Genomic DNA, 27,519 nt, shown 5'->3' on the forward strand with positions numbered 1-27,519 from the left:
AGACGCTTGCTAAAAAGACTTTCATGAGCAAGCCTTCCTTCATGAACTGGCCTCTGTAAAATAGGATAGAATCAGTTTGATCCCCTCTGTCGCATACCTACCTAGAAAGGACTTTTTCCACTCTACAAAGGGTCACAAGCTCACTACATAAATTCCAAACAGTTTCAAAAATGTCAAACCGTTGAAACTCAGGCCTCCCTCATTCACTACAAAATGCCCAGCCATTTCAAATGTTCAAACACATTCTTTAATTTCAACAAGGTTACTTCACCACACATCAAATCACCAGTCCATTACTTTTTATTTCAAACATATGCTTTACTTCAAAGAAACAGGTGCCCTATCAATTTACACAAGCACACCAGAAATAGCGAGAACATCCAGACAGGATATCTTTAAAAAAAGGGCATAAACACAGGACACAGGAATAACTCAGAAATCACTTTTTGACCACAACTGTTTACTATATACTCTTTATCACTCCTGTGAGCACAGAACTCAGTAGAGGAGAAAGTACCTAGAGCAACAGTTTCAGACCGTTCTAAATGTGACTCTGTAAAACCTTTATTTTTTCACAAACGGTCCAACAAAAAAAAAAGATACTGGTTTCGTCGCCTCAAACTCATTTGCTTCCTGTACATTTTTTGAAGAGAACTGCAACACTACAGACGGGATGCCGCGATTACACATTTGTAATCGTGCACCTCACTATTGCGCCACTATTTTCACTGTAATTCTTTGTAAACTATCCATAACGGATACATTTCAGGTGGTTCTTGAAGAAGTGGTGGGCTAGTTTGTCTTCAAAATCTTTTGATTTTTGACGTCGGAACGACGAGTACTTTGCGTTTGCAATTTTGGGTTGGTGGCCGATGCTGACATGACTACAGCTGGCAACCAGCAAACTGCCCAACCCATCCATGAAGAACTCTAAAACAGACATATGGACGGACAGGGAAAATGGAATGGAGAAAAGATTAATTACCAAAGACAGCAGTGCCTTAAGCGTAAGAACAGCAACATCTATAGAAACAATTGACTTTTTCAAAACTTACCACACGTAACTGAATTTGTCTTGACACAGCTTTCCAGATTTCCTACTGACATAGTTTACAGACTTGCTGCAATCTGTCGATGTGCCGTTGAGCAAAGCACCTAACTCTAACTGCTCCTGCAAGTTACTCTGGATAAGAGTGTCGACTAAATTACTCAAATGTAAAATATGTGCAAAGGTTTATACGGGAATTTACCGGCCCTCTTAGCATAGGATGAACTTTAATGTCACTGGTGGGAAAAATTGTCTTAGACACACAGTACTGCTATATACAGTACAAACAGACTGAAAAATTCACACATTATACAATACCGCCACCATACACTTTGTTCACTTCTCATACTGTATATCTACATACAGATGAGGTAGGAAGTTCACATACACTTAGGTTGGAGTCATTAAAACTCGTTTTTCAACCACTCCACAAATTTCTTGTTAACAAACTATAGTTTTGGCAAGTCGGTTAAGACATCTACTTTGTGCATGACAAGTCATTTTTCCAAAAATTGTTTACTGACAGATTATTTCACTGTATCACAATTCCAGTGGGCCAGAAGTTTACATGAACGAAGTTGACTGCCTTTAAATAGCTTGGAAAATTCCAGAAAATGATGTCATGGCTTTAGAAGCTTCTGAGTCAGTGCCTCTTTGCTTGACATCATGGGAAAGTCCAAATAAATCAGCAAAGACCTCAGGAAAAAAATTTGTAGACCTCCACAAGTCTGGTTCATCCTTGGGAGAAATTTCCAAACGCCTGTAGGTACCACGTTCATCTGTACAAACAATAGTACGCAAGTACAAACACCATGGGACCACGCAGCCGTCATACCGCTCAGGAAGAAGAAGCGTTCTGTCTCCTAGAGATGAACATACTTTGGTGCGAAAAGTGTAAATCAATCCCAGAACAACAGCAAAGGACCTTGTGAAGATGCTGGAGGAAACAGGTACAAAAAGAACTATATCCACAGTAAAAACAAGTCCTATATAGAAGCAGCCACTGCTCCAAAACCGCCATAAAAAGCCAGACTACGGTTTGCAACTGTACATGGGGACAAAGATCACACTTTTTGGAGAAATGTCTTCTGGTCTGATGAAACAAACATAGAACTGTCATAATGACCATCGTTATGTTTGGAGGAAAAAGGGGGAGGCTTCCAAGTCGAAGAACACCATCCCAACCGTGAAGCACGGGGGTGTCAGCATCATGTGTGGGGGTGCATTGCTGCAGGAGGGACTGGTGCACTTCACAAAATAGATGGCATCATGAGGGGAAATGTGGATATATTGAAGCAACATCAAGATATCAGTCAGAAAGTTAAAGCTTGGCCGCAAATGGGTCTTCCAAATGGACAATGACCCCAAGCATACCTCCAAAGTTGTTGCAAAATGGCTTAAGGACAACAATGTCAAGGTATTGGAGGGGCCATCAAAGCCCTGACCTCAAATCCAATAGAAAATATGTGGGCAGAACTGAAAAAGCGTGTGCGAGCAAGGAGGCCTACAAACCTGACTCAGTTACACAAGCTCTATCAGGAGGAATGGGCCAAAATTCATCCAACTTATTGTGGGAAGCTTATGGAAGGCTACCTGGAACGTTTGATCCAAGTTAAACAATTTAAAGGAAATGCTAATTGAGTGTATGTAAACTTCTGACCCACTGGGAATGTGATGAAATAAAATCACTCTACTATTGTTCTGACATTTCACATTCTTAAAATAAAAGTGGTGATCCTAACTGACCTAAGACAGGGAATTTTTACTAGGATTAAATGTCAGGAATTGTGAAAAACTGAGTTTAAAAGTATTTGGGTAAGGTGTATGTAAACTTCCGACTTCAACTGTACATAACACATACTGGCCAAGTCTCCCTCCTAAAATAATCAAGAAGCTAAACAACTAATATGTATACAGTACCAGTCAAAAGTTTGGAGACACCTACTCATTCAAGTTTTAGGTTTTACTATATTGTAGAATAGCGAAGACAACAAAAATATGAAATAACACATATGGAATTATGTAGTAACAAATCCAAATATATTTTTCAAAGTAGCCACCCTTTGCCTTGATGACAGCTTTGCACACTCTTAACCAGCTTCACCTGGAATGCCTGTCCAACAGTCTTGAAGGAGTTCCCACATATGCTGTGCACTTGTTGGCTGCTTTTCCTTCACTCTGCGGTCCAACTCATCGCTCGTGTTTCTTGGTCCCACATCTTTTTCTAATTGGTGTCCTTTAGTAGTGGTTTCTTTTCAGCAATTTGACCATGAAGGCCTGATTCACACAGTCTCCCCTGAACAGTTGATGTTGAGATGTGTCTGTTACTTCAACTCTGTGAAGCATTTATTTGGGCTGCAAATTCTAAGGCTGGTAACTGAAATTAAATTATTCTCTGCAGCAGAGGTAACTAAAGGTCTTCCTTTCCTGTGGTGGTCCTCATGAGAGCCAGTGTTGTCATAGTGCTTGATGGTTTTTGCGACTGCACTTGAAGAAACTTTCAAAGTTCTTGAAATTTTCCATATTGACTGGCAGTCATATCTTAAAGTAATGATGCACTGCCATTTCTCTTTGCTTATTTCAGCTGTTCTTGCCATAATATGGACTTGGTCTTTTACCAAATAGGGCTATCTTCTGTATACCAATCCTACCATGTCACAACCCAACTGATTGACTCAAACGCATTAAGGAAAGAAATTCAGTCTACAAAGGGACATCGACGGGGCTGTAGTGGAGCGGGTCGAGAGCTTCAAGTTCCTTGGTGTCCACATCACCAACAAACTATCATGGTCCAACCACACAAAGACAGTTGTGAAGAGGGCACAACACCTTTTCTCCCTCAGGAGACCGAAAAGATTTGTAATGGGTACCCAGATCCTCAAACAGTTCCACATCTGCACCATCGAGAGTATCCTGACCGGTTACATCACCGCCTGGTATGGCAACTGCTCGGTATCTGACCGTAAGGTGCTACAGAAGGTAGTGTGTATGGCTCAATACATAACTGGGGCCAAGCTTCCTGCCAACCGAGACCTATATACTAGGCAGAGGAAAGTCCCAAAAATTGTCAGACTCCAGTCACCCAAGTCAGACTGTTCTCTCGGTTACCGCCAGGCAAGCTGTACCGGAGCACCAAGTCAGGGACCAAAAGGCTACTTAAGGCTTGGGGGGTAGAAGCTGTTAAGAACAATAAATCAAATGGCCATCTGGACTATTTACATTGACCCCCCCCCCCATTTGTTTTGACATTGCATAGATATTAAACAGTAAGTACCAGCATAGTCACTTTACCCCTAACTACATGTATAAATTTGCGCGACAAACCTGTACCCCCGCACATTAACTCGGTACCGGCACCCCCTGTATATAGGCTTGTTATTGTTATTTTATTGTGATAGTTTATTTGGTAAATATTTTCTTAACTCTTCTTGAACTGCATTGTTGGTTAAGGGCTTGTAAAGTAAGCATTCCACCGTTTGTACTCTGCGCATGTGACAAATAAAGTTGGATTTGATTTCCACAAATTCACTTTTAAACAAAGCACACCTGTTAATTGAAATGCATTCCAGGAAGCTGGTTGAGGGAAGGCCAAGAGTGTGCAAAGCTGTCAAGGCAAAGGGTGACTACTTTTGAAGAATATAAAATACATTGATTTATTTAACACTTTCTTTTGATATCTTCACTATTATTGTACATTGTAAAAAAAATTGTAAAAATAAAGAAATACCCTGGAATGAGTAGGTGTGTCCAAACTTTGACTGGTACTGTATGTATATAAAATAAAATAAAAAAGTATCCCATCTAATGGAGCTCTTCAGACCTCAGCGAGACTTCCTGGATAAATAAAGGTCAAATATATGTAAAAATAAATAAATAAAAGCCAACCTGAATGCGCCACTCTCTTCAGCCGGGGGTCAAAGCCCACTTTGCGCACGGCGTCGGTGCGACCGAGGAATAAGTTGATCACACCGCTGGTGAAGGAGCAGGTAGGGAAGCCTGGAACAGGTTGGTATTTCACTGCACCCTCTCTCTTCAGACAACCCCCGTCCTCCCCATTACCCTCCTCGTACACCAAAGAGAAGTAGAACTGTCCGTGGCCCGCCACAGAGCCCCCGACCTGATCACAGGAGGCAGAGAACAGAGCAGGTCCACATGTAATAATAATATTTATTATTCTTCATTTCATTTGTAAAGCACATCTCAGACCCAATGCATAGAAAAAAAATAGAATATAAACAATCCAATACACAGAACATAGGAAAAAATAAAAATAAAGTGCTAAGAGTGTATCTAGAACCTAAAAGAGTTATTCTGCTTTACCCATAGGAGAACCCTTTGAGTAACTATTTTTAGTTATTGGTAGAATAATTTTCGGGTTCTATGTAGAAACCGTTTTACAGAGGGTTCTACATGGAACCCAAAACGGGTCTACATGCAACCAAATTGGGTTATCCTACGGGGACAGCTGAAGAACCCTTTTTTTCTCCCAAGAGTGTGGAACACAGACAACAAGCAAAGCTATATTCATGTGTTGTCAGATCCAGAGGGCATGAAAATAGATTTAGCAGAGGTCTTTGAAAGCTTTTCTGAACAGCAGGTTATTGACCTGTGCCTTAAATGAGGACAGCGAGAGAGACTCTGCAGCCCTGACAGTGTATGGAAGTACGTTATACAGCCACAGAGCCGCTCAACTGAAAGCCCTGTCACATAGTAATTAGTCTGCTGAAGGGCTGCTGAAGGGAGAGGGACCTGGAGGAGGGAAATGTGCGTGTGGGGCAGGAGGGTAGAATGACGTCAGACAGGTACTTGGATCAAGAGTTGTGGATAGCTTAGTTGGTCTGAAGCAGTATTTTTTTTTTTTTCACAACATCAATATTGTGAAGAGAAAGTGATGATTGAGAGCTGTGCTACCACTGAATCAGGCTACAGTTACGCTGCTCACCACGTCTAGTTCTGGTGTGGCCTCCATCACCTCCACCAGATTCTCGATCTTGGTTTTGTCTGTGAACAGGAAGTCGTCATCGACCCAGAGGAAGTATTTGGTCGTGACCTGAGAGACAGCCAGGTTCCTGCCAGCAAACCAGCCCTTTTGGGAAGGAAAATGTCCTCAAAATTACTTTGCAATCTGTGATGAAAATATCCTATAAAAAGAATGGTAAACTTGTTAACAGCAGAATGTGTTCCCGACACAACAGTTCATCATCAAAAGTCTGTGGGTGCAGGGTTCTAAAGGCATACAGATGTAGGATCTTAATTTGACCAGCACTGTCGTCGCAAAATAGTCCTGCAGCAAAGGGAGTTGATCGTTTAGTACATAAAATGTTGCTTGATATATGGTTAGGCTATTAGCTGGCTAAAATTACACTACATAAGAAGTGCAACGCGGTTAATAGAACCATGTGTTATAGTACGGGTTCAGTGGATTTAGGCAAATCCCAAAGCTCATCTGTATTTTCTTACGGTGCGTGAAAATTCACAGCAACAGTGATCAAATTAAGATCCTTCACCTGTATAACAGGAAAGGAAACCCTGCCCTTACTGGAACAGAATGTTCTTTAGCAGCTGCAGATGTCTAACAAATGGACGGGTTCTGCCGACAACCATTAGCGGTAGGAGAACAAATGGCATGAAGCTATTATTTCTAGCTTATGCCACATTGTCCTATTGCTTTTCTTCACATTTAACATTTCTTATGTACATGATTTTTTTTAAAGACTAACAATTCCATAAAAGCTTCACAATGGTTGGCCAGGTGAAAGCTATGATCCCTTATTGAGGTCACTTGTTAAATCCACGAGTATGTTTACATGCACACTAATAATTGGATATTAAACTGATTATGGTAGTAGGCAGATTATGCAATAGTCATGTAAAATAGTCACCGTACGCTGTTAATCTTGAAATCAGCGTCAGGTCAAAATCGTAGTAAACATACGCCGATTAAGACTCCTGGTTTTCTGAGCAATCTTTCAAATGATTAGGACATGTAAACACCTTAAAATCAGCGTACCAGAGGTATTGGATCTGCGCATGTGATACCACCTGCCGAGCAAGCCTTCCTCTTTAGCGCGAGGGAAGTGTGTTCGGAACAACAATGTATGGCTCTTAGGAAGTAGTTCACATACAAACTTTATATGTCAGAACTCAGAATAAAACATGCTTCCCAAAAATAGGATTCTCGCTGTGGTAGAACATTTTTCTTTGACTGGCGTTTGTCTGCGTTCATCAAAGTAGCATTAGGTAGCCTGATTTCAGGTGTGTCCATGTAAACAGGATTGTTATGGAAATCGTTGTTACAAAAGCATGTGAATGTCTTAATCAAACTATTAAGGGGGGAGTGCAACTCAATATTAGGAAGGTGTTCTTTATGTTTTGTACGCTAAGTGTCAGTGGAGGCTGGTGGGAGGAGCTATAGGATGGGCTCATTGTAATAGCTAGAATTGGACTAATTAATTTCATTCCAGCCATTACAATGAGCCTGTCCTGCTATAGCTCCTCACACCAGCCTCCACTGCTCAGTATATATTGACAGTCAATGAGAAAAACGTATGTGACTTCATCTAAATAAACGTGCATGCTTACGAAGGCTGTTTTCTAAACCTGCTCATTTGACTGACTGCTGCTGATAATGACAATTCAAACTTCAAGGCTTTGGTGGTTGTCTGCGTTCTTCTCAAATGTATTTGTATTCAATTCCAGTGTGGCCGACTGGAGTTCGTTACAGATGTAGGATCTTAATTTGATTACTCATTTGTTGCTGAGAATTTTGCTGCACAGCTAACATTTGTAATTTGCACTTCAAAACTTGCCCCAATGGAAGAAAAAAAGCATCAACCCCCTACAAAAATGTTCATTAATTATAATCCACATTTCCTGTTGCTGCAGGATTATTTTCCTGCTGTAGCAAACTGGCTCAAATTAAGATCCTACATCTGTAAGTGTAAGTCTATGGCAGGTTGCCCTTATTGCACTGATCAGCTCCTGGAGACAAATACATACACCTGGGTTAATTAATAACTGACAATAACATTTCAATAAAATGTTATTTCTATTCCTTTCAACTCAGAAATTCAATCACACATGCATTTTATGTCCATCATCAATTCACGTTGAATGTCCACTTTGAGGTTTTCAATTTGACCAAAACCAGCTTGTACCTGTGCTGGGGGCATGATGTACTGCTCAATGTTGGAGCCGTTCACTTTCTGTGGCTCCAGGCTGTCGTCGGCGATGATGATTTTGATGTCCTTGTAATAGGTCCTTATGCTACTGATGAGGACTTGCAGCTCGGTGTATCTCAGAAACGTCTTGGTGACGATGGTCACCCGGTAGTTGATATCTGCAATGAGAGAATCTCTGGTTTAATGCAGCGACATCCGAGATCCTACTGCAATTGGAGGTGGATATGTGTTTGATTTGTATAATGAAAAAAATATAAAACGGAACATGTAAGTGCTGGTCCCATGTTTCATGCGCTGAAATAAAAGATCCCATAAGTTTTCCATACACACAAAAGTGTATTTCTCTCAAATGTTGTGCACAAATTTGTTTACATCCCTGATAGAGCATTTCTCCTTTTCCAAGATAATCCATCCATCTGACAGGTGTGGCATATCAAGAAGCTGATTAAACAGCATGATTATTACACAGGTGCACCTTGTGCTTGGGACAATAACAGGCCACTAAAATGTGCAGTTGTGTCACACATCACAATGCCACAGATGTCTCAAGTTGAGGGAGCGTACAATTGGCATGCTGACCGCAGGAATGTCCACCAGAGCTGTTGCCAGATAATTGAATGTTCATTTCTCTACCATAAGCCGCCTCCGTCATTCTACAGAATTTGGCAGTACATCCAACCGGCCTCACAACAGCAGACCACATGTAACCATGCCATTCCAGGCTCTCCACATCTGGCTTCTTCACCTGCAGGATCGTCTGAGACCAGCCACCCAGACAGCTGATGAAACTGTGGGTTTACACAACCAAAGAATTTCTACACAAACTGTCAGAAACCGCCTCAGGGAAGCTCATCTGCATGCTCGCTGTCCTCACCAGGGTCTCGACCTGACTGCAGTTTGGCGTCGTCACCAACTTCTGTGGGCAAATGCTCACCTTCCATGGCCACTGGCATGCTGGAGTGCTGGAGAAGTATGCTCTTCATGGATTAATCCTGGTTTCAACTGTACTGGGCAGACAGCCTTGTGTGGACGAGCGGTTTGCTGATGTCAACGTTGTGAACAAAGTGCCACATGGTGGCGGCGGGGTTATGGTATGGGCAGGCATAAGCTACGAACACAATTGCATTTTATCTATGGCAATTTGAAATGGACAGAGATACCGTGACGAGATCCTGAGGCCCATTGTCGTGCCACTCACCGCCATCACCTCATGTTTGATCATGTACAGCCCCAAGGCCTCCCAGGTGGCGCAGTGGTTAAGGGTGCTGTACTGCAGCGCCAGCTCGTAACCGGCCGCAACCGGGAGGTCCGTGGGGCGACGCACAACTTCAATTTAATTTAACATCTGGCTTCCACACACTGTTCCTACGGACTGTTATATATTATGTTTTTTTTGTTGTTGCTTCCATGCCCTTAAGGTCAATGGCATCATGAACTTTACCAAATACCAGGATATCAAGGATCTGTAAAAGATTCTGTATGGAGGAATGATCTAAGATCCCTCCCAATGCGTTCTCCAAACTCACAAAGCATGTCATTATGCGCGAGTCTTTTTTTACTTCTTAAATCTATTTCTGAGCAGTTGTATTACTATAAAATAACAATTTCTCTATTTTCTTGCATACAATATACAGCAACTATGTTTTTTTAAAGTCTTTTTAGCTCATCTTTATCAAAAAGGTGCCAATAATTTGACCTGGCTATGTCAATACAGCAACATTGCTGATAGCAGTTAGGTGATGGCAGGTTGAAGTTGGTAAGCCAGCAGAGTTTGGGCTCATGATGATGCTTTAAAAGCTCCACTTTTCAGGAATGGAGGAAGTAGGGTCATGGAATGTTGAATTTGGCAAGCTGACAGCACGTTTGCTCTGCTTTCATATTTTCATTATATACGAGGAGTGATGTCATAATTCCTCCTGATGACCTAATCTTGGTACCTGACGATAGCCCTAAGTTTTGCTGTTTTAAAGACGCAGCCATTTGCACATATCTGTAGAAGCTTCATGACCAAAAACAACAAATTAACAATCACATTATCTTTAGTGTACCCTTTATGTCTATCCCACCACTCTGATCCCGAGTCTTGATCCTCCCCCTACGGTTGATTCATTATCCCCAATTTCACTTTTCAGATACAGTCTACAATACAAGGGAATAAAAGGGGGCATCTCACCGTTTCCTATGTCATATAAAACAGGCATTGATGTCTGCTGGATGACAATGGGGAAGACAGCCTCATGGTGTTCAAACGTGAAGTGAGCTGGTGAAAGAGCAGGGACGGGTGGTGTCATATGAGGGTCTCAGGACATGTGGAGAGGAAGACATGGGTATGGTAGGAAAGCTGGATCTATGGCCTTACCCAAGTCTCCAGTCCTCATCCGGTACACAGTGCTGGTGTAGGTCATTCGTCCCAGAAGATTGTTGAGGTCAGATAGGCTGGTAGACTGGACAGTGATCTCGTTCTCTCCCTGTCCCTCTTGGTCTCCCTCTCCAAGGGCCTTGATGGCCAGGACACCACTGGACACACGCAGAGTCACCTGCAGGTACATAACACCATAGCGTTTTCATAGACTCTGGCCAAAGATTGAGCAGATGGACCATTTTCCACTTCTATGGAACTTATGTGATTGTACAGTTGTTGAATCAATGTGGTTCCTGTTAGCATCTGCATACTTCTTTCTCTAATCAATTAAGATCCCCAGGGGTGTATTAAAATTACATTTTGCTGATAAAAGTTAGATTGAAGCAGAAAAACACTGAATTGAGATTTAGCGTTTAGATACACAGTTCAAAAATGATTTGCATCTTTTGGAGCACAAAACGTGTAAGCATTACTGTCATTGTAGACAAATGTGGAAAATTTGTTCTACATGGTAAAACATGTGCCTTTAATATTTGTGAAACGGTCTGCGGATAGGCAGTTAGCTAGGAAAACATTTGGGGGAAAAAAACTCGTCAATCCTGTTCATTTCAATGCGGTCTCAAAAAGACATACCGTAACGAGGAATGAACCAGTGTGGGGGGAGAAAAAAAAACCCGGATGATTTGTTTACATAGCAGGTTAGGATAACTAACGCGGCAGGTTAGGTGAATAAACGGAGCAAGTTAGAATGGTTTAGGGTTTGCTACAGTTGTCATGGGTCCACTAAATGAAGCGGTTGTAGGCCTACTCCATCCAGTCACAACGGTAGAAGCATAAACAAACCATCTGTGGGACAAATCATAAGTATCACAACAATGGGACGAAAGTTACACAGGGTGAAAGTAACATACCCATTTTCTCAGATCACTCAGAAGCTAGAATGATGTAGTGAAGTCAGCGCGACCATCGGACCCAGAAATGGGGTTTTTTTGGTTGTAGAGATGTGCTTACATATGTCATTTTCTTAACCCATCTAGTGACTAAACGACAGCATAGCTTTTAAGTATCATGTTAGCTAGTCTTGGGTGAGACGAAATTTCAACTGATGACCTGGAATAAAATAAACACGTTTAAGCACTGGCCACTCTTATAATTCATATTGCTTTCATAATGTTATCTAAATGTTTAAAAATGATATGACAGCTTTAAAATAATAAAATAAATTAAGGCATTATTATAGCTATGATTCTGGGGGTCAATTACCTCAAGCATGATGAGTTTGCCATTTGTGAAGAGAATATGTTTATTCTATTAAGTCACGAGGAGTACGCATGACAAAGACAACTGGCGCACATCTGATTTGTAGGGCTAAACATGAATAGTCATTTAACATTTTAATTAAATAAATGTTGGTTAATATAGCTATTATGTGATCATTTTAGTCCGATTAATAAGCAAAATAAGTTTTAAAAAAATAGTGGTTGTGCGAAATTGCGATTCTGACGCATGGTTAATTTTAATGAATTTCGAACCAATATATTTATTGAAACAACAAACCAAAAAAAATGTAAATAAGATAGATGTTGTGCACTTTCGGCCAGCTGTTAATTTTGCCCCAAGCCTGTTTTAGTTTAGACCCGCCTGGCAGGTACACAAGTAGTAGTGTTAGTTTCGTTCTCGGTCTTTATATTTTAAAATAATGTATGCTAGACATTTAATTAGAGTTTATAATGGTATAGGTCATATATACTGTAAGTTGTTTATCATAAAATGTTTTTTCTAGCACTATCGATCTGCGTAAATAGCAAAAAAATAAAGTGTTACTTTCATCCCCGTTCTCCCCTACATGAAGTAAAAGCTAAGCAGAAAATGGTAGATATGACACCGGATGTAAAGAACCACCACCAAAAAGAGCAGGTAACTCTTAACATTAAGGGTAAAATTGACTTTGTTTGTATCCTGCGTTTGTCTGAACAATGGCTTTAGCCATAACATACACTGCATAAGTCAATAAATATCCTTAAATGTAAAGTCTTACCAGAGAGTCCAATCAAACACCAACAAAGAGGTGTTCATTACAACATGGAGAACAGAAGACCAATAACCCCAGTATACATTCAAAGCGTTTCGAACCAACCTTGTAACTTTGTCTTTTTGCTGCATGGAGAGCTAAACCTGAAATTATATTTTTATTGCACAATTTAAATATTGAATTACTAAATCTATTGTGTAACTGCTTTGCAAAGAACATACTATATATACACACAGTTAGTCTATATTGATGGACAGTACATAAACAAATGGCTATTGCATAGGCTACCTGGTATCAAAGTCTTCTGAAGAGGGACAACAGTGAACCCCTGGATTGGATATTGAAGAGGGATGTTGGATGGAGCTAAAATAAGCCTGTTCAGACTGGAGCTTGTCCTAAGGGGATGATCAAATGGTCCCATTAATGTTTCCTGAGTACAGCACGTACAGTTGGCCGTGCGCATGTGCATATCTAAGGCATACCAATCCATTTGGTGAGTATTCTACCATTCTTGAAATGGAAGAATATCATGTCCAGAAATGACCTGCTTGCCAGTGTAACGGAATTACAATAAACTAACTCCACAGTTGGCTTGAAATGTTAATGGATGGCGGTCACGAGTATTGCGAAGCACAGGTCTCGTGTTTGTGCCGGGGGGAGTACTCGCTAAGCTACGTGATTTCCGTAACACCAGGTTACATCTGTAGTTTTTTCACCCACCTGATATGATGCTTCCTGTACTCCTCAGCTCTTCGTTTGACTATGTCATCATACCGGTCTTTTGGAAGGTGATCTTTCAGTACCAACACTCCGCTTCCCTGACAAGTGCAATTGGGTTGTCTGAGACTGATGGATGGTACGGCTCTATTGATTCGCAGGGACAAATAGAACACAATCTGCAAGAACTGAGAAGGTTCCATTGCTGAAGACAGAGGACCAATATACAATTTTAAAACTGGTACAGTACTTTGATTTTCACGATGGCAGAACCATCTTAAAAAAAAGTGTGTTTTCAGGCTTCACCATAACCGGTGAAAGTCTTCCAACTACAAGTTCAAACAAACAGTTGCTGATAAAGAAAAAAGGTACCTTATTTGCTGAGGAACTAATTGATCGGTGTGTTCTTCTGTTGTGCTATAGTGGTATATGAAGGAGTACATCACGGATGCAGACAGACAGAAAATAGCTAGGACAAGTACCTGCTTGCACCTACCCATCTGTAGAAGACTGTCCATCTGTAGAAGACAAGAGCATCATATTCTGACCAGGGAAGCAATGTAAAATCTTGAAGTGGCTACCCACTGGAAACAAACGTTATGATCATCATACATATAGGATTTTCAAAAAGTCATCAAGCTAAAGAAAGACATTTCGTGGATTTCTTAACCTAAATCCAATGACATGGTTCCACGTTTTGTTGATTTCACTTTTAAAATTGCTTGTTGACAAACTCAATCACATGTACATCAAAACTAGACATCTGGGCCCCATGGGTAATATGCTTTCTCACTCATAAATTACAGCTCTGCTACTAAGACTTCACAGGGCAGCTTATTATTTTTTTGCCAAAAGTTTCAATCACCATGCAAGTTATGCAAATACAGTCATACCATTATATATATATATATATATATAGTAAAATGCCAGATGGGATGAAAGCAGGAGATTGATACAATTTTATTAATTAAGCAAGAAATGGCGGTGGAAACGTCTTTATGCGGAAATATTGATATAATAACCATCATATCAAAAGTAATCTTACAGTCACGCGAGGATATGGTGTGTTGTCCTCCCACAACGACTCGGGAAACCAGGCAGTTTATTAGGATACAGATTAAATAAATTATCTTCACAGGGCAGTGAAAGTACACTGAGATCAGCTTGATGCGCCTTTCCAATAAATACTGAGGGTTTTATTCTGGTGACACGACGATCGATGCTTGACTGCCGTTCGGTGCTTAAATTTGAGCCCGATGCACCCCTCAGTTTAGGACTGTTTCGTTCCGGAATCTATTTGCCAGGATCCGGTACCTCTCGTGGCATGAATAATAATTTTGACTGTTTGCAATGTAAACATTTTACTCAAAACGATCAAAATGTATTTTAGTTGCCTCTGTAATTACCCTGCCACTTAAAAAAAAAGTACTCTAATGTGAAAACGTAGATTGTCTATCTCTCACAGAACCAGAATTTCTATGATCTTTCCCTCTCTCTGCTCTGAGACACGAGCCTGCAACTACCATCTCTCCAGAGTTGAACTTCATCATTTATTTAATTATAGAATCATAGCCATGGGAAGGGCATTGGTGGTGCTGCAGCAGCACCCCGGATACTTTGAAATACATTTGCCTGTAATTTAGCCACAGAGGATCAATAGATTACAAAATAAATCAAGTATAGCCTAGCTGTGGGTTGTGTATAACCCAATCACAATGCATTGCTTACAGTCGGGAACGCATGGCAAATCTGTCAGTGAACAGCATGCAGCCAAAACAGGCCTTTTGCAATATTTCAAATGCAATTGTGGGAAAACACAGGTTGGAAAGCAAATGGCTCCTGCTGAAACAAAAATGATTAAAAGCCTATCTTGAGAGAGATAGGCTTTTGGCAGGAGCCCATCGGCTATCGTCAGTGAGTGAGCTGCACATCATTGGGTGAGTCATTGAAACTGGAAAGTGGTTTGATGAATATCATTTTCCTCCTCATATCAAATGTTATTGGTCACATCCACATATTTTGCAGATGTTATTGCAGAAACATTAGTATACATACAATAAGTATACAAACAGACAATGATAACATATGCTAGGGGGCACAACACATTACAGATTATACAAAGACCTTAAAAGATACACACGTATTGACTGTTTTAACAGCTTTCTTATTGGAAGACTGGTCTTCATATACTGCTCGAATTCCTTATAGAAAACATGGAAGAGTTCGCTCATAAAAAACATTTACGAATATTACATTTTACCATTAGCACAATTAGATTTATGGAGGGAAAATTGTTTTTCCTTCATCCTTATTATAGATAAGGAAACCGAGCAGCACATTCGCCCATAATAAACAAGTCATCAAGAATATTAACAATTATAAATATCTTGCCATAATGTCAAAACAGTTTCTGGATGCTCAACAATGTGTTGTTAATGTTAATGTATTTTTTGAGTTTCTTCAGGTAATGATTCGCAGGGTAATACTTATGGATCATTCTGAGAGACTCCTTTGACCTTGTTAACAAGCAGGTTCTTATGTGGTGGTAATAACCATACTTTTTCCCAACAGAAATGATTGACAAATGTATTCTAGTAAATTGTAACATAAGGAATATATACAGTATCCATTTGAAATAAAGCATGTGTAGATCGGTTGTTCTGAGGAAGTAATGAGAAACATTTTTTTCCTATTGGAGAGTCAACTGGTTTAAGTGAGGGTAGCTCACGAAGGTGAGGTCTGGTTCCACCTCTAAACAACATGAGTTCCAGATGGAATAGCGTCAAAGACTATGGCGAACTCTCTAGGCGTGAGTTATATTGTAACGAGATAAAACATTCCTCATAATTGAATAACATACCTTCTGCATTAAAAAGTTGACTCACCAGGAGGATATGAAAAATTAAAAGACTCGTTTATATTCAAAATATCCTTACTGTTCCAAATTAAATACCTATGCGGTGGGCGGGGGAGAGAGTACACACACACACACACACACACACACACAAATATATATAATGACCATGCTAGCCAATGAAAAGCAGATAATTTTGCAGGAATCTTATCAATGTAATAGTTACAAAGTAACAAAATGGAAGCCGATATTTTTATTTGTCAAACGGCAACCAAGGATCGATCATAATTTCACCAGAATAAGACCCTCGATATTTATTAGAGTATACAACTCCATCACAACATTTTCACCACCCTGTGAAGTTCATAACATATTTTAAGCTATTAAACTGCATGCTTTCATGAGTCATAGTAGGGGTACAACACAACACCATCGCGTGACCCCATGTTTAATATATCAATAATTGCCGCATAAAGGAGTTTCACCGCCATTTCTCGCAAAATTACCGAGACAAAAAGATCCTGCCTTGTCTAGTGTATTTTGTTTTTGTCGAAATTTGGAAAGTCTACCGGCAAATTTGCCTGTCAACATTTTTTTATCCGACACAGGCTACTCACATAAAAAGGTTGGATGGAAAAGTAGTTAGTGAAGCTCCGCGCATTTCTAGTGGTAGGCTACAATCTTATTTTAGGTTTGTGGAGATAGATTATTTTTTTAATCTACCGATTTTGAAGACTGGTTTGCAGATAATTATTGGATGGATAAACCCCAAATTGTATAGCCTAATGTAAATACAAAAAAATATGTTATAATATAGCCATAGCCCTGTAAATAGTAGGCTACGCCAAATTCATGATATTAATAATAAACATTTACATTTGGAAAAGACAATATGCAAATGTTTACTATTCATTTAATGACAGTTCCGTAGGTCTACTATAGGGCTAAATATATGCCTTGACGCATACTAGACTACACAAACGGAAAGCATATATCAATTATGCGAACTACATTTTAAAACTGCTTAGTGAAAAGGCTAAAATACAAACCTTTTTGCACACAATTCTACGATGGTCCAGTCATTTAACTTAAAAAATGTAAAAAAAATCTACAGCAGATCTGATCAGAGGGTAAACCAAAGATTTATGGATATATTGACAAGACATGTCTCTCGTCCCTAACAATGAGTCGTTGTCAGCAAAGCAGCACAACGGCTGTAGAGGTCATTATTGTAACCCTTTTTTGAATATTCGATAAGGTTGTTAACGTCAACCGCCTCTATTCAAATGAAGATAGAAACTATTGGAACCCTTATGTTGGTGCTTTGAGCGGTACAGTCCATATCCTTCCGCCCCCTGATATTAAATGTACCTAGGCTATTAAAATTAGATGTGTACGTGTTTTAGGAATGCTGCGGAGACACGTAGTGGCATCCATGCTCATCGTACACTACTGTGGATCAAAAACGTCACATTAGGTAAGCAATACTTCTGTGAGCTGTTTTATATTGATTTATATGCACTTAATATAACGTAGTTTCATGGTTAAATGGTGTGAAAGTGATTAGTGAAAATATGTTAGTATTTACAGTGCATTCGGAAAGTATTCAGACCCCTTGACTTGTTCCACATTTTGTTAAGCCTTATTCTAAAATGTATTAAATTGTTTTTTCCCCCCCCATCAAATCTCCACACAATACCCCATCGTGACAAAGCAAAAACAGGTTTAGATTTTTTTAGCAAATTTATGAAAATAAACAGAAATATCACATTTAGATAAGTATTCAGACCCTTTACTCTGTACTTTGTTAAAGCCCCTTTGGCAGCGATTACAGCCTCAAGTCTTCTTGGGTATTACGCTACAAGCTTGGCACACCTGTATTTGGGGAGTTTCTTACATTTCTCTGCAGATGCTCTGCACAGCTATTTTCAGGTCTCTCCAGAGATCTTAGATTGGGTTCAAGTCCTAGGCTCTGGCTAGGCCACTCAAGGACATTGAGACTTATCCCGAAGCCACTCCTGCACTGTCTTGGATGTGTGCTTAAGGTCGTTGTCCTGTTGGAAGGTGTACCTTCACACCAGTCTGAGGTCCTGAGCAGGTTTTCAACAAGGATCTCTCTGTACTTTGCACCATTGATCTTTCCCTCAAACCTGCCTAGTCTTCCTGTCCTGGCCACTTAAAAACGTCCCCACAGATTGATGCTCCCACCATGCTTCACTTTAGGGATGGTGCCATGTTTCCTCCATATGTGACGCTTGCCATTCAGGCCAAAGAGTTCAATCTTGGTTTCATCAGACCAGAGAAACTTGGTTTATATTTTATTAGGATCCCCATTAGCTGTTGCAAAAGCATCAGCTACTCCTGGGGTCCACACAAAACATTTTTTAAAGGCACACGTATCCTACATATCAATTCATATACACAAACTATCTTGGTAAAATAAGGGAGAGGCATTGTGCCATGAGGTGTTACTGTTTTTTTAAACCAAGTTTGCTGTTTATTTAAGCAATATGAGATGGAACGGAGTTCCATGCAATAATGGCTCTATATAATACTGTACAACTTCTTGAATTTATTCTGGATTTGGAGAATGTGAAAAGACCCCTGGTGGCATGTCTGGTGGGGTAAGTGTGTGTGTCAGAGTTGTGTGTAAATTGACTATGTAAACAATTTGGGATTTATCAGATTAATGTTTCTTATAAAAAGAAGTGATGCAGTCAGTCTCTCCTCAACTCTTAGCCAAGAGAAACTGGCATGCATAGTATTTCTATCAGCCCCCTATTTCTAGCCCCACTGATTACAATGAAGAGCAAGAGGTGCAGCTTTCCTTGCAGCACTGGACCACACAACTGGACAAGAATCAAGATAAAATGAGACTAGAGCCTGCAGAACTTGCTTTTTAGAGTGTGGTGTCAAAAAAGCAGAGCATCTCTTTATTACGGACAGACCTCTCCCCCATCTTTACAACCATTGAATCTATCTATAGGTTTTGAAAATGACAGTTTACAATCTAAGGTAATGCCAAGTAATTTAGTCTCCTCAAATTGTTCAACAGCCACACCGTTCATTACCAGATTCAGCTGAGGTCTAGAACATAGGAAATAATTTGTAGCAAATACAACACTTAGTTTTAGAGATGTTCAGGACCAGGTTATTACTGGCCACCCATTCCAAAACAGACTTCAACTCTTTGTTAAGGGTTTCAGTGACTGCATTGGCTTTGGTTGCTGTTGCGTAGATGGTCAAATCATCAGCATACATGACACATGCTTTGTTTAAAGCCAGTGGCAGGTCATTGTCAAAAAAAGAAAAGAGTAGATGGCCTAGAGAGCTGCCCTGCAGTACACCATACTTTACATTAAATCAAATCAAAGTTTGTCACGTGCGCTGAATACAATAGGTGTAGACCTTATGATATGCTTACTTACAGGCTCTAACCAATAGTGCAAAAAGGGTATTAGGTGAACAATAGGTAGGTAAAGAAATAAAACAGTAAAAAGACAGGCTATATACAGTAGCGAGGCTATAAAAGTAGCGAGGCTACATACAGACACCGGTTAGTCAGGCTGATTGAGGTAGTATTTACATATGGTTAAAGTGACTACGCATATGTGATGAACAGAGAGCATAAGAGAGGGGTTGGCGTGTGGGACACAATGCAGATAGCCCGGTTAGCCAATGTGCAGTAGCACTGGTTGGTCAGCCCAATTGAGGTAGTATGTACATGAATGTATAGTTAAAGTGACTATGCATATGAGGAGAGTGGCAGCAGCGTAAAAGAGGGGTTTGGGGGGGACAAAATGCAAATAGTCTGGGTAGCCATTTGATTACCTGTTCAGGAGTCTTGTGGCTAGGGGGTAAAAACTGTTGAGAAGCCTTTTTGTCCTCGACTTGGCACTCCGGTACCGCTTGCCATGCGGTAGAAGAGAGAACAGTCTGACTGGGGTCTTTGACCATTTTTAGGTTGTTACTCTGGCACCACCCGGCCAGGTCTCTGACCTCCTCATTATAGGCTGTCTCGTCGTTGATCAGGTGTTGTGTCATCTGCAAACTTGGTGTCAGTCGTGCCTGGCCATGCAGTCGTGGGTGAACAGGGAGTACAGGAGGGGACTGAGCATTAGAGAAGCTTCCATTAAAGAACACCTTTGAGTTCCATTAGATAGACAGCTCTGAATCCACGATATGGGAACAAGATTATCCACATGTATTGATCACATTTTTTCCTAATACTGTTGAACTAAAGCTGTATCCATACCCATTGGATGCAGTGATCACAATATAGTGGCTATATCCAGGAAAGCCGAAGTTCCAAAAGCTGGGCCTAAAATAGTGTATAAGATAACATACAAAAGATTTTGCTGTAACTCCTATGTGGATGATGTTTGTTGTGGAAATTCTAATCGATAATGAGGAGACACAAGATATCACCAATCAGGATATTACTTTATTCAAAACGTATTAAAAGGAAAGCAGGTCCCATCACACACGTGAATGATGTGAGTGCTCTGCAATAACGATGGCTGGTCGACACAACACTTGACTGTTGGGTTGAGAGCCCTGACACAAAGAATACAAATATATTTTATAGCAAAGATACACCACCTTAGTCTACATGACAGATGTGTGGAATGGGTCAAAAAGGTTAGGATTCATATGAAAGAAATGAATCATTCATAGCAGACAGGATCTGCTGTAAAGACATGTTTCCACACAATGGGAACACATTATCTACACCCTGGTACCTCCCATTACACAAACACCAACTGTCTATGGAATGTGAGCTCAGAGAGGATAAGACCATCATAAATAAGTTGCTAGAGTTCAAAGCTCAGAAGCTTCTCTCAGTTCACACAGACACAATAGAGTTCTAAGAACCCTATTCCACTGGTTCTCGATCCTGGTCCCAGGGACCCAAAGGAGTGCACATTTTTGTTTTTGCCCTAGCACTACAGTCATGACCAAAAGTTTTGAGAATGATACAAATATTAATTTCCACAAAGTTTGCTGTTCCCCGTCTTTAGATATTTTCGTCAGATGTTACTAAAGTATAATTACAAGCATTTGACACTTATGAAAGGCTTTTTCAATTACATGAAGTTGATGCAAAGAGTCAATACTTGCAGAGTTTACCCTTCTTTTTCAAGACCTCTGCAATCCGCCCTGGCATGCTGTCAACTAACTGGGCCACATCCTGACTGATGGCAGCCCATTCTTGCATAATCAATGCTTGGAGTTTGGCAGAATTTGTGGGGTTTTGTTTGTCCACCCGCCTCTTGAGGATTGACCACAAGTTCTCAATGGGATTAAGGTCTGGGGAGTTTCCTGGCCATGGAACCAAAATATCGATGTTTTGTTCCCCGAGCCACTTAGTTATCACTTTTGCCTTATGACAAGGTGCTCCATCATGCTGGAAAAGGTATTGTTCGTCACCAAACTGTTCCTGGGTGGTTGGGAGAAGTTGCTCTCTGAGAATGTGTTGGTACCATTCTTTATTTATGGCTGTGTTCTTAGGCAAAAATGTGATTGAGCCCACTCCCTTGGCTGAGAAGCAACGCCACACATGAATGGTCTCAGGATGCTTTACTGTTGGCATGACACAGGACTGATGGTAGCGCAAATTAATTAATATTTGTGTCATTCTCAAAACTTTTGGCCACGACTGTACACAGCTGATTCAAATGATCATCTCATCAAAAAGCTCTGATGATTTGACTCAGGTGTCTAGTGCTAGGGCAAAAACGTGCAACCTTTTGGGTCCCCAGGACCAGGATTGAGAACCACTGCATTCTGTTGCATAAAACAACCATTTGATGCAATAACAATATAGTAATTTCCCCACCATACATTCAAAATGTTTGTTGGTCTGATGTGATTAATATCCTGCACTTGATGAATTTATGAAATTGCTTCTTCCAATTAGTGATAAACATGCAACCCGTTAAGAAACTGACTGTTAGAACTGTTAAGGCTTCGTGGCTTGATGAGGAATTTAAAAACTGTATGGTTGAAAGAGATGTTGCAAAAGGAGTGGATAATAAGAGTGGCTGACTTGTGAAATGATGTGACTAAACTCAACAAGACGAAGAACCTGAATTATGAAGCCAAAATCAATGATATAAAGAATGATGGGAAAAAAACAGAGTACTTCAAATGAAATTATGGGCAGAGAGACAAATTCAACTCCATATGTCATCGAATCATTACAAAACTATTTGATTTTGTCAATTATTTTAATGGTTACTTCATTGGCAAAGTGGGCAAACTTAGGCAGGAAATGCCAACAAGGAACAGTGAGCCATCGTATTCATGCATAAAAAACTAATAACCATAGAAAAGCATTGCAACTTTAAACTTTGTAAAGTTAGTGTGGGAGAGGTGGAAAATGTATTGTTATCGATCAATAATGACAAACCTCCTGGCATTGACAACTTAGATGGAAAGCTGCTGAGGATGGTAGCTGACTCCATAGCCACTCCTATTTGTCATATCTTTAATCTGAGCCTAGACGGAAGTATTTCGCCTCAGGCCTGGAAGGAAGCCAAAGTAATTCCATTACCCAAGATTTGTAAAGCAGCTTTTATTGATTCTAACAGCATATTTATAAGCTCTTAGCAAACTGTTGGAAAAAAATGGTGTTTCACCAAATACAATGCTATTTATCTGTAAACAAATTAACAACAGACATTCAGCATGCTTAAAGAGAAGGGTACTAAACATGTACTGCACTGACACAAATGACAATTTGTTGTGTTCGGTTCTTATTTTTCAGAGTAAATGACTCACGGACACTAGAGAAGCTTTAACCAAGTTTAAGTCTTCCCAAAGGTTCTGTACAGCTGTAATCAGACAGCAAAAAATATATATAATCTCACATCACAGTTATATACAAATCCTACTTAAAAACACTCCTCTCCAAACCTTGCCCTCTTTATCATCTTCACGTAGAGCCATAAAATGTAACAGGATAATAAACCTTTATTACTTCCTTAAGAGAATCTGTCCTCACCTTCACCTCCTCCATCTAATACACAGATGTGAATCGGGAAACAGATGGACACGTTGCTCTCCTCTCATCCCCCCCCAACAACAACATATTCCGAAGCAATCAGTCTTTCTTCAGGGAACCATTAACTTCCGACATAGGAAATGAAAGGGACTCGGTTCTATCATTCATTTACTACCTCAACGATCAAAATGTAGCCAATTCCAACTGTTAAAACAAATTTATAAGATTGAGGGAGCTGTACTGCAAGATTTCCGTGCAGCCTTTGATATTATTGACCATAACCTGTTGTTAAAATATATATTTTTTATATTTTTTTTATGGCTTTTCAACCTCTACCATATTGTGGATTCAGATCTATCTTTCTTTAATGGAAGCTTCTCTAATGTCAAACATGTAAAGTATGGCGTACCAATGACCTGCCACTGGCATTAAACAAAGCATGTGTGTCCATGTATGCTGATGATTCAACCAGACACGCATCAGCAACCACAGCTAATGAAGTCACTGAAACCCTTAACAAAAAGTTGCAATCTGTTTTGGAATGGGTGGCGAGTAATAAACTGGTCCTGAACATCTCTAAAACTAAGTGCATTGTATTTGGTACAAATAATTCCCTAAGTTCTAGACTTCGGCTGAATATGGTAAACAATGGTGTGGCTGTTGAACAAGTTGAGGAGACTAAATTACTAGGCGTTACCCTAGACTGGAAACTGTCATGTTCAAAATTTATAGATTAATTGGTTGTAAAGATGGGGAGAGTGTTATAAAACCTCCAGGGTGCACTATTGTAGCAGGCATTGATGCATTAACAGCCCCTCTATTGACTTTTTTTATGAGACCACTCGCAAAACAGCTCCACTCCTTTGTAAAGGACACCAGAAGTGTCCTGAGAATACTTTGTTAGTTGCTTATGATGTTGAGTCGTTACACAAATATTCTACACGAGGGCGGTATTGAAGCTATGGAACATTTTCTTCTGCAACGTGATCCTAATGAACTACCTTCCAGTGCATCCATTATAACATTGGTCTAAATAGTACTCACACACACACAACTACTTAATGTTTCTAAATTATTTCTTTATTCAGACGAAGGGTACTGCTATGGTATCCCCCAATGGCTTTTAACTACGCTAATTTGTATGTGGGTTACATAGAGAAACAGTCAATTTTCAATCCTCTCAAAAATGTTTTCTAGCCTAACATTATTATTTGGATCGGTATATTGATGATATTTTTGCTCTATGGAGGGGTGATACAAAACAGCTCCAGGTGTTCCATGCTTTTCTTAACTCCTGTCCTGAGCATCTGAGATTTACTATGCAATCTGATACACATCATAAATAATCAGTTTCCTTGATCTTCTGACGTGTGTGAAGATAATGTTCTATACACTGATCTTTACAGGAAACCTACTGATCCTAACAGTTTGTTGAGGGCTGACAGTTGTCACCCACTTCCCTTGAAAAATAGTGTGCCCTACAGACTTCTGTCCAGTCAAAAGAATTGGTAAAAAAGAAAAGGATTTCGACAGAAATATGGCTGAGATGCAAAGAAAATTCAAGTAGAAGGGGTACAAAAATGGTCAGATAAATACTGCCATTGAGAAAATTAAAAACATGACCTTTTCAAGGTGATTCTAGCAAAAATAAGCATTCTTGCGTTCTAACTACCCGCTATTCAAAGTGCTCTGAACAAATTAAGGGAATTGTTCAAACATTGGCACATTCAAAGAACCGATGATGGTTCGAAAACACATTTCCGATACTTTCCCCTTGGTCGTATTCTCGCGGGGCAGACACCTCAGAAATCAATTGGTAAACTCTGATTTACCACCAAGATATCCCTGCACAACGTCTATTTACTCCCCTACTGGATGGAAACTACAAATGTAATGGCTGTGCTCAATGCAATGGCACTTATAAATGTAGATCCTTTAAAAACACCCCCAAACAGGGAAACAGATCCCAATCAAAAGGAGTTATCACGGGCTCCACTTAGACAGTTATTTGTCTTATAACTTGTGGTAAAAATTTATCTGGGTTATACAAAGCGCGAATTAAAAGTACGTATCTGGGAGCATCATTAAGTGCAAAAACTCGACACACAGTTGCGGCCCACTTTTTGGAAGAAAACGACTCGATTTCGTCTCTACGTTATATTGGCCTCGAACATATCACCCTCCCCAGGAGAGGGGGTGACCTCGACAATGTATTGTTTAAACGAGAGACTGCCCTTGCTCCCTTCGGTCTCAACGTAGACTTTGATCTGAAGCCATTCTTGTGATTTTGCTATTGTAAATGTTTGTAGGCCTATGCAGCCAAATGGTATCTATGTTCGTACGCTATCCATTTAATGTTATTTGTATGCTGTTTTAATATGATAATTAAACAAGGATATCAGGCCACACCCGGCCATGATTACAGGCATCGGTGTGCAGTGTTGCCAATTTAGCGACTTAGTCGCTATATTTAGCGAGTATTCAGACCCCTCTAGCGACAAAAAAAAAAACAGAACAAAGCGACTAGCGACAAATCTAGCTACTTTTTCTGGTGTTATTGGAGACTCTGACGTGAAAACACGTATCGTTCTTACTCATCTCAACGAGCAGCGGGTGCCTACCCCCGTCCCAAAGCACTCTCAGCCGCCCGTATTCGCGCTGCAGGCAGAGCAGGAGATGTTCACCCCTCCGCGTCCAGACTGGAAATGAATCGCGCATGCGGGAAGCCGCCGCTGGCTGATCCCGCCCTGGCTTACATTACATTATTATTTATTTTTTACAATTAACCTGATTAGGGCCAGACTAGTTACCATCATTTTCTCACATTGCCATTGACAGTTTGTTTCTATTGTCTTTTTAGATTGTATATGTAAAAAAAAAATGTTATGGTTAAAAATGTTCATGTTTTACTGTGACTTGTTGTAGGCTCCTAAGTGGACCATAAGGTTCAAAACCAAAACAAATTAAGAAAAATAAACCAAAAAATGAAAATAAAAACCGAAGTAACTCCGGCAGAGTGTCTATTTTGGGTAACTTTTGCCGGTCCCAAGCCCGGATAAAAGAGGAGGGTTGGAATTGTGACATTAAAAAAACAAGACTCGACAGAAGAAAGTTCATTTGTAATTCTAAATATATTTAGGGTGTTTTTTTACTCACTTTTTGTCTCTCCCAAGACGTTATTCTTCTCTCCTGCAGCGTCCATCACAATTACATTCACATGGTAAATTATGCAAATTGGCCGATGACGTCATTTAGCGAATTTTAGGACAGCCAATAGCTACTTTCCATACCTGCTAAATTGGCTAGGTTTCACCAACAAGCTTTAATGACCTGGAAAATATGTTTCCTGCACATTTTTTTCCCACATAAAGCTCCTTTTGGAATAATTCAGACATAACTGTTAGGAATAAGTCATTGTTCTACCCCAGCTGGCATGAGAGGAATATTGACTTTGTTCTTGATGTTTTCGACAACAAGGGTAATATCCTCACATATGTTATTTATAACATTGAAAGAGTTTCCAATACCTTTCAGAAAGTTTATTTCTGTGATCAAAGCTGTTCCCAGTGGTCCAACTACACTAAAGAAAACTCATCTTAGTTTTGGTAATGATCACAAAGTTTATCCAGAACTCAGATTGGAAAGTGTCGGCTTACTTGAGAGATCTTGAGGTAATAAATATATAAGACAAATTCTTCATTCACAAAACCAACTCACACCGAGACGAAAGTTTTTCTGGAACATGCTTATTCCTGACATTGCCTGGAAAAATGCATTGTTAAGGCCTTAAAAACATTGTATACCAAACAAAGTTAAGGAAGTGCACTTCAAAATGTTACATAAGATATATCTATGTAATTCTATAATATTCAAATTTGTGGCTATTGATGATATCTGCGTTTTCTGTGAAAAACAAGGTGAGAATCTGTCTCATTTATCTGCGTTTTCTGTGAAAAACAAGGTGAGAATCTGTCTCATTTGTTCTTTGAATGTAAATTTGTGTCATTTTGGGAAAACCTTGCAAAATACTTATTTACCATTATGAACACTACCTATGTTTTTGACATGAAAGATATATGTTACTATTGCAATGATAACAAGACCACTGAAATGATTGTGATTTTTTAAAATTCTTGTTGCCAAATACTTCATACACAAACAAATATTCCAAAATTCTATACCAAAATTACACATTTTTTTGGATTGAATTTAACTATTTTATTAAAACATTAACCCTAGTAAACAATAGCAAGAATAACATCTTCCTAAATCATTACAATAAGATTTTCTCAGAGTAATTACAATTGCACTAGAATTGT

At 39.7% G+C, this 27,519-nt stretch overlaps 1 protein-coding gene across 4 annotated transcripts; it reads right to left on the bottom strand.

Moving 5' to 3' along the window:
* Nucleotides 1-229: 229 nt before the first annotated feature.
* On the bottom strand, nucleotides 230-26,458 carry LOC112225910 (beta-1,4 N-acetylgalactosaminyltransferase 2-like). Of its 4 annotated transcripts, none has more exons than XM_024390043.2 (11): nucleotides 26,357-26,458; nucleotides 13,713-13,858; nucleotides 13,344-13,487; nucleotides 12,912-13,018; nucleotides 12,729-12,766; nucleotides 10,589-10,766; nucleotides 10,403-10,489; nucleotides 8,206-8,387; nucleotides 5,991-6,134; nucleotides 4,934-5,165; nucleotides 230-930 (listed from the first exon to the last, which is right to left on the bottom strand). In XM_024390043.2, the coding sequence occupies exons 2-11, from the start codon at nucleotides 13,856-13,858 to the stop codon at nucleotides 746-748; spliced, it is 1,443 nt and encodes a 480-aa protein (XP_024245811.1). In that variant the 5' UTR covers nucleotides 26,357-26,458; the 3' UTR covers nucleotides 230-745. The 4 variants fall into 4 exon arrangements, with proteins under 4 accessions (XP_024245811.1, XP_024245812.1, XP_024245810.1 ...); XM_024390044.2 differs by lacking the exon at nucleotides 26,357-26,458 and adding an exon at nucleotides 25,795-25,879; XM_024390042.2 differs by lacking the exon at nucleotides 26,357-26,458 and adding an exon at nucleotides 17,244-17,469.
* Between the last annotated feature and the right edge of the window lie 1,061 nt (nucleotides 26,459-27,519).

The sequence above is a fragment of the Oncorhynchus tshawytscha genome, linkage group LG27 (assembly GCF_018296145.1).
Source record: "Oncorhynchus tshawytscha isolate Ot180627B linkage group LG27, Otsh_v2.0, whole genome shotgun sequence".
NCBI classification, from domain to species: Eukaryota; Metazoa; Chordata; class Actinopteri; order Salmoniformes; family Salmonidae; genus Oncorhynchus; species Oncorhynchus tshawytscha.

Coding starts and splice junctions, on each gene's coding strand:
- LOC112225910 (XM_024390041.2), bottom strand. Junction 13,488..13,712: donor TTAGTTCCTCAGCAAATAAG/GTACCTTTTTTC, acceptor GCGAATCAATAG/AGCCGTACCATCCATCAGTC. Junction 10,767..12,728: donor CAAAAAGACAAAGTTACAAG/GTTGGTTCGAAA, acceptor ATGTACCTGCAG/GTGACTCTGCGTGTGTCCAG.